This window comes from Penicillium riverlandense (assembly GCF_028828495.1).
Source record: "Penicillium riverlandense strain IBT 135883 chromosome Unknown utg000003l_segment0_segment0, whole genome shotgun sequence".
NCBI lineage: Eukaryota > Fungi > Ascomycota > Eurotiomycetes > Eurotiales > Aspergillaceae > Penicillium > Penicillium riverlandense.
In genome coordinates, this window is record NW_026643196.1 from 4,530,827 (window position 1) to 4,545,385 (window position 14,559).

Below are 14,559 nucleotides of genomic sequence, written 5' to 3' on the forward strand. Positions count from 1 at the left end.
ACTATCTCCAACCGCCAGAAAAGTGGCGCCAACCCTACAAAAGAATGCCCTCCCAGCCGGCTTCACCACCGCTCCTCGCGCCATATCTATCCTCTCTCCCTCAATCATCCTTGACCCTGGTTTCTTCCATCCTTGGCGCAACAAGCAACTGGCTAGTCCTCAGATTTCTTCATGCGGCATTAAGCAGCTCATCAAATCAGAATGCCGCATCTGAGCTAGAGACTGTCCAGAATGGCGCGAAGCGGAAAGTGGTGTTTGTGAGCTTCATGCGGAGTTTCGAATTTTGGAAGTCAGAGGCGAAGCGATTGGTATGTATTTGGAGAAGATGATATTGTAATATTTTTACTATTACCTCTTGAGTCTAACGCGTTTTCAGGGCCTGGACCTTGCACGCTTGGCAGACAAGCAGCAATTCGCCTTCGTCGATGGCCTCTCAGAGCTATTCTATAGACCACAAGTCTCTTCCACCCCCGCTTCTGCTGCCTCCCCCGCTGGCCGGGGGAGCAGCACTCCTCGAACAACTTTGCCACTGCGATCTCAACCCGGACCTTTGCCAGGGAGATCACCACAGTCACCAGCGACAGCACCAGGCGGTGGTGGCATTGCGCCGCGAAGCCAGACAGAGCTGGGCGTGGCGAAGAAGCTACATTTTTCCGGCCGCGGCACGGCAGCCCTCGATGCGCTGGAAAGCGACATCGTCTCTGTGATGCAGCAACTTAAGACTTCCACAGAAGATGGCGATGAACTGCTTCTCATCGTCGACCAGCCGGACTTACTACTTGCCACCACAGGACCGACTCTGGGAATCGGAGCGACGGAGATGGCGGAGTGGGTGACTGGATTACAGCAGCATGCACACGCTACGGTCTTGACTATGGCAGCGGACTCGCCGCTGATACATAATGTTTCCGTGTCGGGGCCTGGAGGCCACCTGCCTGCTCCGATTGAGACGGAGCATGCAGGGTTTGCTATTGGGCTGGCGCATCGGGCACGCTCCGTTATGCAACTGCGTACTCTGGAGACTGGGGTTGCGAGGGATGTTAGTGGGGTGCTGAGGATAAGTGCGGGCGGTGGATGGATTGCGGGCCAGGATGATAGTCCGGAGAAGGAGGTGTTGTATTATATCCAGCGGGACGGTGGCGTTAGGGTGTTTGGCCGGGGCGAGTCTTAGACGGTGTACTGGGTTAGATGTTCTCGAATGTCATCCGAGAGTAGAATGGGAAGAGAGATATCTTCACATTGTATGTGTCACGACATAGAAAGAGAAACAAGGAAATTCATGCATGCTTTCCACTCCGACTTTATTTCACATCTCCATCAAAACACCGCCGTTCCCTCGACTCCCCACCATCACTGTCATCCAGATCGTGCAGCGAACAGACGAAAGAATCGACAGGTCTGCCATACACACACCACCGAGGAAAGAAAGGATCATTCATATTCCGGAAACGGCCAAATTGCATTTCGAGCAAGCTATGAGAGTCGTAATGCTAGGGCCATTGTTCATGCCAGGATATCTCCCCATCTTCATTTTTCTTTGCCTTTTTTCCAGCCATCTCCGAGAACGAAAACGCGACGCCGACCGAGCGGATGATATCATTCAAAAAGAACATTTAGTGGTTCTCGGGACCACGGGCGCCCTTGGGGGTGCCGACCTGGAAACCGTTCTTGAAGCGGCGGTGCACGTCACGCAGGGAGCGGAGGCGGCCACTGCCGGTGGTCTTGCGCCGCTTGGCCTTCTCGCCCCAGTTGACTGTGTTTTCGGTAAGCCAGTGTTCAGTTCAACAACCGTACATTTCCGACACAAAATTTGTATCCGAATCATCCGGGTGGTAGGGGGGATTGCATACACTTGCGGGTCTTAGCAGAAGGGTAGCCACAGTTGGAGCAGGTGTGCTTCTGAACGTGGAGGGAGCGGCGGCCTAAACGCAGTCGCAAGAAAAACTCGTCAGTCTCACATTCCTTCTTCGCAGCAAGTTTTATATCCATTTCCCATTCCCAATCCCAACTGTCGTCGTCATCGTTCAACTCATTCCACGTGTTGTTGTAGAGATTTGCGACTTCGATTCGATCGGGACTGGATGGTGGACAAAAACTGGTGGGATGGAAATACTAACCACACCGACGGCACAGAACGTGCGTCTTGTTGTGGCGCTTGCCAAAGCTCGAGGTACCCTTCGCTGTAATGGTTGTCAGTATGCTGCTGCTGCACTGTCTCGTCGACGCGGCGGATGATCGCAGTGGTCGGTGGGTTCGTGGTAGGACGTACTCATTTTGGATTAGGGAACTGGACGAAGAAATTGATGTTAGCGTGATGGGGGAGTGCAAGAGCGAGGGTGAGTTGAAGTACCTGGCGATTCCGTGGAAGGGGCTGGTTGTCGGGATGTCGTCGTCGGGCGGATCGAAATTGGCGAAATTGATGGTAGGAGAATCGTCGTGGGCTCGGTCAGGTGATAGGGTTTGCCCTGTCCCGTGATTACGAGTCACATGATATAAAAATTTATCACGTGATATTTCTCAATATGGCAGGAACATCGACATGTAGTTATTCAATAGTAATTTCCGAGGGTATTTTGTTCAACCCCAAACGCCAAAGATGTTATAGTTACAGGTCCTGACCAATGAACTTCGCCATTGGATCATCCGCCGTCAGCCGGCTTCGTTTGTACGAATCGATCTCCTCCTCCGTGATGCCCGACTTCACTTCCGCCAACGTGCGCTTCTTTGCGTTGACCTTCTCCTCTGCCCTTGTGTCTACTGGTTCTGACTCGAGGGGTTCGTCCGCCTGATCGGGTGCCTCCTCGCCATTCTCGGGCAACATCAACATGTTCCCCTCTTCCTCAAACGCCTTCCTGCCCTCCTCTCCCGTACAGTAGCTGTTCTTCACCGTAGAGTAGCAGCAGGTGTAGCCCCACTGGAACTCATGCCACCAGCTACCCCACACAGAAGTATGGTTGTTGATCATGACATCCTCGGCGTATTTGGATTTGGTCGCCTTTTTGGGTGCACCCTTGATGGCACCCGATTCATCGTACTCGACAAATCGCTCGTTCTCGACAACCATCGTGTCGCGGAGAGGAGTTGATTGGAGATGTTCGAAGCCGCCATATTTGTCCAACAGAGCCTTGCGCTGCGCTTGACGCTTGGCCTCGCTGTCTGATTTCTCTTTCTTTCGAAGAACCTCGCCGGAGGTCGGATTCGCTTGAAGGTGAATCTGCGCACGACCGCTTTCCTGAGATTCCCATGCATAGGTTTGTGCTTTCTCAAACTCAGCAGCGTCACCCGAAGCGCGAATGAAATTCTCCTCCGCGACCAGTGCCGCCGCTTGATCTTCCTGTGCCCCCATGTCCACCATTCGTCGCGTTTTCGGATCGTATTTGGCAGAATCGAGGTCGAGGTTGAGTAGATATTTGGCGGTGTCTTCTCGGATACGCAGGTTGCGGGTCGCCGTACTTTGTTGCCGACCCATGTCGGACTCCTCAGCGTAGCGAAGTTCGTCTGCAGGATGGCCATCATCGTCATCGTCCCCGTCCTTGATCAATTTGAGATCTTCTCCCTCTTTTGCCGCCCGCTTCATTGCCTCCAGCTCTTCATATTCGTTGACAACCTTGCGGTACTCGCTGGCATCGTATCCGTTCCACCGATCGCGTTTGGCGTCCCATCCCATGTCGACTGTTTGGATAACTTCATCTGCCTGGATATCCTTGCCTGTCCACCTGGCACCCTGTTTTCGAGGTCTGCTGAGGCATTCTTTCGTCTTGTGTGTCATCGCACCGCAGTTCTCGCATGCGCCTTTTCGGTACTTGGTCACAGCTGGACCCACGCGCTTTCCTCGATCGTACCATTTGGATTGTTCTTGTGTTGCTTTTTGCAGACGCTGGTGCTCAAGGTAGTCGTTTCCAGACTCATCATCGACGTAAAAGGGCTTCTTCGAGATGAACGCTGGAATGTATTCGTTGCGCTCCTTCGACGCCACATCGGCGGGTTTGCGCGACATGGTGGAAGAGGCCTGCCGAAAGGCAGGAAAATAGGGCTATGAGAGAATGAGAAAATAAAAAGAGGCCAAGTCCCACGAGAGCAGTGAGGGAGTGAAGAATGAATGTCGTCGGATGGTTTTCCAAAAGGTCGAGACTTGGCGGCCAGAGACCACGTGACCTGGCGTTCTCCCGCGTGGCGCGCCTGTTATGCCTCTTGCTCCGACCCAACAGCAGACACACTGATGAGAGAATCCGTCGAGACCTTTTTTGCGCAATGTCGGTGATCTGTTCGGTCAACTCACACCAGACCGATGGAGCCCTTTCGAGTGCGCCTCAACTGCATCGATCACTACCAAGCATCCGCGTCCGCATTGGACCCTCCACTGCCTCGCTGTGATGGAGGGCCCGAGGATAATTTCAGGCCCAAGGTGCCGGTGATTCGTGTGTTTGGATCGACCGAAACCGGACAGAGAGTCTGCGTGCATGTTCATGGCGCGTTTCCTTATCTCTATATTCAATACGACGGTCCCTTGACAGCCGAAGAAGGTTGGTCCAGGATGGACCCTGACGTTTAACGATTGACTAAATTTAGCTTCTAGTGAACTCGGCTAGTCGGACCCTGCACCTATCTATTGACCATGCTCTAGCGATCAGCTATCGGCGCAATGCGTACGATAGGAAGACCGCCTTTGTCGCGCACATCACCTTGGTTAAAGGCATTCCCTTCTATGGATACCACGTGGGATATCGGTTCTTCTTTAAGATCTATCTCCTCAACCCCTTTTACATCACTCGCCTGGCCGACCTTCTACATCAGGGAGCCGTGATGAAGCGTCCATTGCAGCCTTATGAGAGCCATCTGCAGTACGTTCCGCAATGGATGTGCGACTACAACTTGTACGGCTGTGCATACATGAACTGCAGTAAGGTCACCTTTCGTGCTCCGGTACCAGAGTATCTCGAGCTCAGTAACCTGAGTCACCGTTGGCATGACCGGTTAATTGCTCCTGAAAGCATTTTGGATGACCCGGCCCTCCCAAAACAGAGTCACTGTTCACTGGAGGTGGATGTCTGCGTACAGGATATTTTGAATCGTTCAGATATCAAGGAGCGGCCCTTGCACCATGACTTTTCGGAGTTTTTGCGGCCGGTTGCATTCAACGAGCGGCTCGTGCCTAGCATGGAGGGCCTGTGGCAAGATGAAACCCGACGACGGAAGAAACGGATGGGAATCAGTGATCCCGGAAGCAGCCCATTTGGCCCGGATGAACTGGTTTCAATGTCTGCCGACTCAAGAAACCAATCAGCTGGAGGCTGGGTCCACGAAGAAGAATATCGTGAGATGGCATTTGAAATTGCCGCCAAGGAGAAAGAACAAAGCGACGCGAAAGAGTCAACATTTGAAAATTTTCTTGACATAAATGAACTCGCGGGAAATGTGAAGACAGCTCTGGATAGCGTCGAGGATTTTTATCCTGATAATTTGGATATCAGTACCCATCGACAACAGGAGGCTCCCGCCCAGCAAGCAGTGCCTGAAGTCTCAGTTGATGAAAGCTTGGCCCTGTCTTCTCAACCCCGGGAAGACCCTTACTATTCTGATTCCGGTGACTTTGACGACTCCTTCCTGGAGGCTGCCGAAGAGGAAGCGCGAGATGGCGTGGAAAATCCTCTGGAGGAGAGCTTTGATGATGGGATATTCGATGATCTGTCTCAACTGGATGCTGCAGCACCCAAAAAGGACATACAAACGAATTCGACAACTGAATCATCAAGTACCATTGATCCCAACCACGTGCATGTCCTGTCAAGGGCCAGGAGCATCTCCACTAAACGGCCGCACTTTGAACTCTCCGATCGCGACCAGCGTTCAAGCAAAAAGTCAAAATCCTCCAACGAGTCTGCACCCCCTGCTGCCCAAAGGGACTCGGCAGTTTCGGCTAAGCGGGACGAGGACACAAGGACCCGCGAAGCTTCCTTCAATGCTGATTTCATGCCACCGTCATCGACGCCAACTTCTTCCTCCTCTCAGAAGACAATTCGTCCTAAGAAACACCCGTCAAGCAGCAGACTGAACTATCCAGTTGTCAAGGACCCCAATGACCCCCTCACAATTCTAAGATTCAGTCAGGATGATGGCCATTCGTCGAAGAAGGACTCGCAGTCGTCTCAAACTGCGTTCCCGCCTGGACAGACTACGAACACATCAGGAAATACTGGCGAATCAGAAAGCTCCTCGCAGCTACAGTCTTCAACAGTGACGGGCACAGCCTCTTTAGATCCGCATGTGGCGGGAGTAATTGGAAAGCTCCATGATGCGTTTGGAATACCGCCAGACTCACCCTTGTATTGCTTTCGATTCGCTGGTCCTGGATCCACTGAGGTTGCGTCGACCATGAATGACTATGGCCGGCCATCTGTTGTCTATCAGAAAGCCTATTACAGCGATCCGATTGACGTGCCCGAACGACCACGTGAGTATGGTGGCCGAGAATTTCGCCTAGAAAGCAACACGATTCATTATCTACCCGAATTTGATCCATCAGGGGAAATGCCTGGGGTCTTCGGTGAACAACCCTCGGTTCTTTACGACCGAGACCAGCAGGAGAAAGACGACCAACAACTACGAGAGTTGTGTGCTGCCAGGGTGTGGGAGTTTGCACCAGTTCCACCCAGTCGATCAGAAGTGATTGAATGGTTTGAAAATAGTCAAGTCTCCAAACAAAACAAACAACCCACGAAAAGTCCATCCAAGCCAGAAATGAAGCCCAATGTTCTTTCCCAGATTGAGGGCCCAACGCAGAACAACACTTATGGATTCAGATACTCCCAGAAGAAAAAGTCTACCAGCGTGGAGCACCAAACCCAATATATGAGCACTATGAGCTTAGAGGTGCATGTGAATACTCGCGGGTCTCTCTCCGCCAACCCGGAGGAGGATGAGATCACCTGTGTTTTCTGGGGCATCCAGTCCGAAGATGAGGATGTTGAGGTCAACAGTCATCTTCCTGGTGTTCATGTCGGCATGATCTATCAGGGTGAAGGCGAACGCCCCGAAGCCAAAATCTCTAAATCCTTGACAATTGAACTTGACCACGAGACATCGGAATTGGATTTGATCAATCGTGTGGTTGATATTGTCCGCTATCACGACCCTGATATGATCACTGGCTATGAGGTCCACAATGGGTCTTGGGGATACCTGATCGAGCGAGCTAGGAGAAAATATGATTTCGATCTGTGCCATGAACTGTCAAGAGTGAAATTTGACTCGCGCGGAAAGTTCGGCAAGGAGTCTGATCGATGGGGCTTTGAGCACACCTCATCAGTTCAAGTGACTGGTCGACACATGGTGAACATCTGGCGTGCCATGAGAAGCGAGCTGAATCTTCTTCAGTACACGATGGAGAACGTGGCTTTCCACCTCCTGCATCGCCGAATCCCTCACTATTCGCCCCAAGTCCTCACACGGTGGCACCAGAGCGGCAAGCCTCGGCACCTGGTCAAGGTCGTAGACCACTACATCTCTCGCGTGCAAATGGACCTGGAGATAATAGAAGCAAACGAACTGATCCCACGGACGAGCGAGCAAGCGAGGCTGCTCGGGATTGACTTCTACTCTGTCACCTCGCGCGGCTCCCAATTCAAAGTAGAGTCACTGATGTTCCGAATCGCCAAACCCGAGAATTTCATTCTCGTGTCTCCTAGCAGGAAGCAGGTCGGGCAGCAGAACGCTCTCGAGTGTCTGCCCTTGGTCATGGAGCCGCAAAGCGACTTTTACACAAGCCCACTGCTTGTCCTTGACTTCCAATCCCTTTACCCTAGTGTGATGATCGCATACAACTACTGCTACTCGACGTTCCTGGGCAGGGCCTTGCATTGGCGCGGTCAAGACAAGATGGGGGTCATAAACTACAGACGCCAACCGCGGGTGTTGGACTTACTGAAAGATAAGATCAATATCGCACCGAACGGTATGATGTATGCGAAACGAGAGGTTCGCCAGTCGCTCCTTGCTAAGATGCTCACGGAGATCCTGGAGACTCGGGTCATGGTCAAGAGTGGCATGAAAGTCGATAAAGACGACAAGGTTTTGCAGCGGCTCCTGAATAACCGACAGCTCGCCCTCAAGCTGATTGCGAACGTCACGTACGGATACACATCGGCCTCTTTCTCTGGACGCATGCCCTGCTCCGAGATCGCCGACAGCATTGTTCAGTCCGGGCGAGAGACCCTCGAGAAAGCCATTGCATTCATCCACTCTGTCGAACGGTGGGGCGCTGAGGTAGTCTACGGAGACACAGACAGTCTCTTCGTCTACCTCAAGGGCCGTACGCGGGACCAAGCCTTTGATATCGGCGAGGAAATCGCCAAGGCCGTCACAGAGATGAACCCACGGCCTGTGAAACTCAAGTTCGAAAAAGTATACCACCCGTGCGTGCTCCTAGCCAAGAAACGCTACGTCGGCTTCAAATACGAGCACCGAACCCAGACAGAACCCGAGTTCGACGCAAAGGGCATCGAAACGGTCCGCCGTGACGGCACGCCCGCCGAGCAGAAGATCGAAGAGAAAGCACTGAAACTCCTCTTCCGTACCGCGGATCTGAGCCAAGTCAAGACCTACTTCCAGCGCCAGTGCGCAAAGATCATGCAGGGCCGAGTCTCGATCCAGGACTTCTGTTTCGCGCGCGAGGTGCGCCTCGGCACATACAGCGAGAAGGGCACGCTGCCCGCCGGTGCGCTGATTAGCACCCGCAAAATGCTCGACGACCCCCGTCTGGAGCCGCAGTACGGCGAGCGCGTGCCCTACGTCGTCGTGACTGGCGCTCCGGGTTCGCGACTGATCGATCGCTGCGTTGCACCCGAGACACTTTTGCACGACGCGCAGCTCGACCTCGACGCCGAATACTACATCACCAAGAACATCATCCCGCCTCTCGAGCGGATCTTCAATCTCGTGGGCGCAAACGTGCGACAGTGGTATGACGAAATGCCCAAGGTGCAGCGTATCCGACGCATTGACGCTTCTGCTTCCGCATCTCGCCCCGGAAATGGTAAAGGCAAAGAAATTGGCTTCTCCAAAAAGACTCTCGAGTCCTACATGCGCTCCTCGTCGTGCATCGTCTGCCGAGCCAGACTATCGGACTCCTCCATCCCTGTCTGCGGAGCCTGTCTCCAGCAGCCGCACATAGCGCTCCTGGATCTAGTGAAGCGTCTACAGCGCGCTGAGAAGCGAGCTATTGATCTCGAGACAGTGTGTCGGTCGTGCATGGGTGTTTCGGCTGGTGATGATGTCAGTTGTGATAGTATGGACTGTCCTGTTTACTATTCGCGCACGAGAGATGAGGCGCAGTGGAGGCATTCACAGGCAGTGCTTGGACCTGTGGTGGAGTTGTTGGAGAAGAAGGGGGATGAGGGGCTTGATTGGTGATTGGATTTCTTTCTATTTCTTTGGAGCTGTGGTGTAGGTGTCTTACGGCTTGGTTTGGCCTGGAAGGCTGGCGTTGAAGATTATATCTTGGTAATACCCCTTGAACTGTTATTGGATGGCTGGCGCATGACTCTTGGGAATGTAAGAGCTCGCTCTGGCTTCAATGCAAATATTCAGTCTATGGAAGCGAACAATTGGGAGCCTTTCCTGCGTCTACTTGGCAACGAGGCTCGCAATTCAGATCTAATTGAATCGTTTTCTCTCTTTCCAAACAATGAAACAAGAACTATTGCTTTGCTGAAACTTCAATTCTGCGCTTTATGACTATGAACGTCGGTAAAAAGAAGCAAGCTTTCAGTGCTCTCCTCGAATAAACACATCATGCCCTATCCCAGAGCCTCCCGAGACGCCATTGAACCAGATCGATTCCCGGGGTAGGTCAAGACGAAAAGAGAACAGATCCAAGGAACCCCTATCACATTCGTCAACATTCTGATCACCCACCGCCAAGACGGTGCAGCTTGTCCATCAGCCACGACTTGACATCACCCTCCTCTTCCATGATGTCCACAACCTCCTCGCTCTCTTGTTCGTCAGTGTCCAAAGACACTCCACCTTCACGCGCGTCCTCGAACGTGTCTTCCTCGGTCTCAAGTCCAGCATCATCAAACGGACCTTGCTTCTCAACCAAAGACGGAGTAGTCTTCCCGCCAATCTCGAGACCACGAAGCATGTCCATAACTTGGGCGTGAGTGAAAATGGTAGGCTCGTCAATGGGAGGCAGGCTATTCATGTTTTCCCCAGGATCCGGTATCTCAAAGCGACCCAAGGCAATCTTTCCGAGGTAGTCAGAGAACATCCAAGGAAAGCTGATAAGTGGTAGAGTATCTGCATTTGTAGCAAGATTTTCATCCACAGGTTCGATGTCCACGAGTAGCTCAGGGCGGCCCGGCGCAAGTGCGGCCTCCAATTCGTCCTGCGTGACGCGGTACATGGCGACCACCAAAGGAGCAATAACCTCAAACGTTCGTCCTCCCACTTTGTCATAGCATTGCTGGCAGAAACCGCTGCGGAGGGTGTGCACGATTCTACCCAGATCTTCGTGGAGTTTATAATCCTTGTGGGCATGTCCGTGGCTGAGCACAAAGGTGGACCAGACCTCGAATTCGGTCTTGATCTCGTACTGTGCCATGATCCTGCGCATGGCCGAGTCGTACTCCTCTTTGAGCTCTCTGGCATATTCCATGAACTGCTCACTGAAGGACACGAGGGAACATTTCAGAATGCGAGAGTCAAAAGGCATTTCGAGACTGGGGACGAACTGGATGAGCTTGACCTTATCGTAGAGTTGACCAAGGATCTTCTTCGAGTGGTAAATCTGCTCCTTGCGCTTGAACCTCTTCTCCATGAAATGCGGCCACATACGGGGACTGAGATCGCGCGTCATATGGGCCGGCCTGCCACTCTTGTTGTAGTCGACTGCGTCCGAGTGAAGCTGGGCAAGCTGGAGGCATTTCTCTTCACACACCCCGTCATCGAGCTGATCAGCCCAGGCCATGTGGGCATGTGCAATCATAGGAAGGTAGTCATGCTTCATGTATGTGACGAAGAAAGACGTGACCTCGTCAACCGTGACGTCGTGGTCGAGGTCAGGGGCTCTGCGGCCTGTATAGTCCATGGGTGGAGTAAACCATGTCTCCGGGACCATGTCCAGATCCCAGATTACAAGGTAGTCATCTCCGTCAAGATCCCCTCCGGAGCACATGCTTGCAACATCCCGGTCGCCAGTCTGCGGTAGTATAACCACATCACGGAGCTCATGGAGCTCAGGTTTGTCCACAGCTCTGACAAGACGAATATCACCGGGGTGAAGTGAGGGATTTCGAGCCAAGAGGCAAATGCCCGTGATTATCTGGGGAGCGCCACCTGGTGGACAGATCTGGACAAAGATCTCAGGGAGTGCTGTCACTTTCTCGTCGTAAGGAGCAGGCTCTGCAGGCAAAGTCTTGTCATAATAGCCTTTCAAACATCCGGTTTCATCCATTATGCCGAGCAAGTTCGCTCCCCGGTCAACGACGATCTTGGCTTTCTCCTTGAGGGATTTCAGATGCCATGCCTTCCACAGTTCCAGAAGCGATGAAATGAAGGGGTCTCGGGCTTTTTTAAAGCCATCGGCAACCATCTGTGCCATGATGAGAGTAGTTTGATTGGGATCAATGTACTTTTGGAGCAAAGAAGCAGCAGTAGCATCGTTGTTCAGGGCATTACTGAAACTCTCCACCATGGCATCTTGCCTAGCATGAAAAACATTGTCAGGGACCCCAAGAGCCGAAAGTACCAGGATCAGTTGCCGGTTCAGCGTTGCGGTAGAGAGTTGAGACAATCGAATGATCTCAAGACCGCCATGACCCGTATCAAATTTGTACTGACTAGGTCGAATATGCACTTCATGGGGTAGAGCATCAGGGGAAATGGCAAGCATTCCCTTGGAACCACCGAGACGGAATTGAAATGCAGAAGGTGGATCGCCTGTTGGTGTCTTGATTTTCAGTTCTGTCATTGCCATCTGCGCAAGGAACTTGGATATTTTACCAACTCCGTCTGAGAATTTGTATCCATGTCGTACAATATCCTGACATCTTCGAACAGTCACAGGGCACCCTGAGATAGGTCGGGTGGTAGAAAAGCATTGTCCCAGTCTGGCAGCATACCTGGCAATGTTTCTGATGGCATGGAACTCGCCCATCCAAGCTCGAATGGTGGCTGCCGTCAAGTCAGATAAGGGAGCAAAGAAGTAGGCCCCATGTTCGCGAAACTGAGAGTTGCCAAACGCTAGGAACTCATAATGGCGATCACCAATTTTGATGCCCTGGGACATGGTCCTCTTGATGCGAGTGAAGATTTCGTCATTGGTATCAAGAACGGTCGAGTTGATGCGACCTTCTGTCTTCTCATCTGTGAAACGAACACGCAGGAATCGATCCGCATGCTCAATGTAGTGACGAACCACCCTGTTTGAAATATCCACAGTAGGAGTGTTGTAGTAAATGGTACTCGGCGTCACTCTGGCAGTGCGCATGTAGCAGCAGTAGGCAGCTATCTTCGAGTCACTCTTTCCTTTGAAGCGCAGGTTGAAGATCTCTGTCGGATTGTAATAAGTGGTTTTCTGTGCTGCAACATGCTCCAGGACGCTCCTAGCAGCAGACTCCTCAAGGTGTGCCAGCTTCACAACAAAATCTCGAGTCATGGTATACTCGTTGAGGTTTCCATTTGACAAACAGACCTCTAGCTGGTACCTCACGGGAAAGGGAAGATGGACGTAGGTTTGATCTGTTAGAGCATGCAACATGTCTGAGAATACTCCAGTGGGCTCAGACTCAGAGTGATCAATCCACTGCCAGACTGACACAGGTCTCTTAGCGCTTTCAGTGAACTGGTGGTCCTTCACTATTGAGACGTTGTAGTCTTTCAGGATCTCACGCGCAGTAAGAAGCTCACCGTCCTTGTCAACGTCATTGGCATACGTGATCTTGAAAACGTTCCAGCCACCTGATTCAGTCATTAGTGATTAGAAAAAAAAAAAGGGGCGCTAAACTAAGACTTACCAATGTCAATTACCTGTCCGGACCTTCGCAGGTTTGTAGGAACAGCACTTTGACCATAGGGATTGTGCACCACAGCAGTCTGACGGTACCAGGTGTCTGCCTCCTTCCAGGTGGTCGCACCGGTGAAAGTGGACCGAAAGTCTTTGAGCTGCCGATGATAGATGGGAGGACTGTTGAGGGTTATCAAGAAGGCAATCTGTTGAGAGTCAGGGTCACAAAGCTCGTGAACTGTAGAGAGCTGGAGGAATGCGAGCTTGATGCGGTAGTCGTGATGTTCGTCAACAATGGCTGTCCGTTCAATGCCCGGGCGTGAATTCCGAATGGAGACCTTGAAAAAGATCTGGAGGTCTCGCCGTCTCAGATTCACAAGGAGTCTGAGTCCCTGTGCTTCACCAAATGTACGCATCCATGATGGAGTAGTCTCACCGACGAGCACGCCGATATCAAGCCTCACAACGTGGAGCTCCTGGATCAGAAGTCAGAGTCTTATATAATGATGAGACTATAAGCTCGGCTTACCAGCTCCGCGGGGTAGGTGATGCCCTTGCGGACGGGGCTGGGAATGAAAGCGTTGATCGCCCGCATGTTGAGCGCAAGCGCGATCATTCCAAGGCGCCCACTAGGCAGTCTGACCATGTACGGCCCATGGCTCCAAAAGTCCACCTTTGGTGGGGGCCTACAGTAAAGTCAGCGAGGTTAGCGCTGGCACAGGCACGTTGTGAGGCGTAGCGCGCTGCGAAGTGAAGTCAATATCAGAAGAATACGAACCTGAAGCGAATCCGCCCCCGCGTGCCCTGGCGGCCATGGGAATCCTCAAAGATGTCGATGGATGAGATCGACCCTTCTCGGCGGAAAGTATCCCAGAGTACGAAAGTATTCGCTTCCTTTGGGACGTTGGAAAGATCAACGGCAACTGATTCCCAGCTCTGCCATGCCACGGTGGGGTGTGGCATGGCAAATCGCTTAGTCGCCATCTTTTGGAGGTATGTGGGGAGAGAACGAATGAATAAAGGTGAAGCAAAAGAGAAAAAGAAGAAGGTAAGAGGGTGGGTGGGAACGAAAACAAAGCAGGAACTGAGAGAGAGAAGGCGCATATAGGTGTCTGCCCGGTTCATTCTCTGTTTGATTCAGTAGTACCTAAACTTTAGCCGGCAGGATAGTGTAAAATTGAGAGACAATCCGTGGCAAACGAAGCGAAATATCAGTGTCGTATTGACCGGTTGTGCCATCTAGCACAGAAGAATTGATAAACTTCGTTACTGTTGGCAGAAGAGGATGCTTCTAGTTCTGTGGTTTAGATATGCGATTAACATTAGTGCAGTACAAACTCTTAAGTAGCGCCTCAAACTTATCTAGTGATCTAGTTAGAAATTCTCTCAGTCACTATCAACAAAAGAGTTGTGATATCAGCTAGATCCGTCCGTTGCCGTCCCTCTCCAATGTGGTACATCCATCCTTACGATACGGATTGGTTGATGGAAACGGTGGTCGTGAAGCGGACGAATTATTTACCAGTTAGTAGACGAGATTCTTCTCCCTTCAGACT

At 52.0% G+C, this 14,559-nt stretch overlaps 5 protein-coding genes across 5 annotated transcripts; 2 read left to right on the forward strand and 3 right to left on the reverse strand.

The window, feature by feature from the left end:
• Positions 1-44: 44 nt before the first annotated feature.
• Positions 45-1,171, forward strand: N7474_005455 (uncharacterized protein; the record flags this gene model as incomplete). Its single annotated transcript, XM_057196870.1, has 2 exons — positions 45-308; positions 377-1,171. The coding sequence occupies 2 exons, from the start codon at positions 45-47 to the stop codon at positions 1,169-1,171; spliced, it is 1,059 nt and encodes a 352-aa protein (XP_057054266.1).
• Positions 1,172-1,613: 442 nt separating this feature from the next.
• On the reverse strand, positions 1,614-1,989 carry N7474_005456 (60S ribosomal protein eL37; the record flags this gene model as incomplete). The annotated part of the gene is made up of 2 exons (XM_057196871.1): positions 1,614-1,753; positions 1,851-1,989. 2 exons carry the CDS (start codon positions 1,987-1,989, stop codon positions 1,614-1,616), a joined length of 279 nt encoding a protein of 92 aa, XP_057054267.1.
• Positions 1,990-2,605: 616 nt separating this feature from the next.
• Positions 2,606-3,997, reverse strand: slu7 (mRNA splicing protein SLU7; the record flags this gene model as incomplete). The annotated part of the gene is made up of 1 exon (XM_057196872.1): positions 2,606-3,997. One exon carries the CDS (start codon positions 3,995-3,997, stop codon positions 2,606-2,608), a length of 1,392 nt encoding a protein of 463 aa, XP_057054268.1.
• A 291-nt stretch (positions 3,998-4,288) lies between these two features.
• Positions 4,289-9,408, forward strand: N7474_005458 (DNA-directed DNA polymerase zeta catalytic subunit REV3; the record flags this gene model as incomplete). Its single annotated transcript, XM_057196873.1, has 2 exons — positions 4,289-4,523; positions 4,577-9,408. The coding sequence occupies 2 exons, from the start codon at positions 4,289-4,291 to the stop codon at positions 9,406-9,408; spliced, it is 5,067 nt and encodes a 1,688-aa protein (XP_057054269.1).
• A 496-nt stretch (positions 9,409-9,904) lies between these two features.
• N7474_005459 (RNA dependent RNA polymerase) lies at positions 9,905-13,987 on the reverse strand (the record flags this gene model as incomplete). Its single annotated transcript, XM_057196874.1, has 4 exons — positions 9,905-12,957; positions 13,014-13,479; positions 13,533-13,689; positions 13,782-13,987. 4 exons carry the CDS (start codon positions 13,985-13,987, stop codon positions 9,905-9,907), a joined length of 3,882 nt encoding a protein of 1,293 aa, XP_057054270.1.
• Between the last annotated feature and the right edge of the window lie 572 nt (positions 13,988-14,559).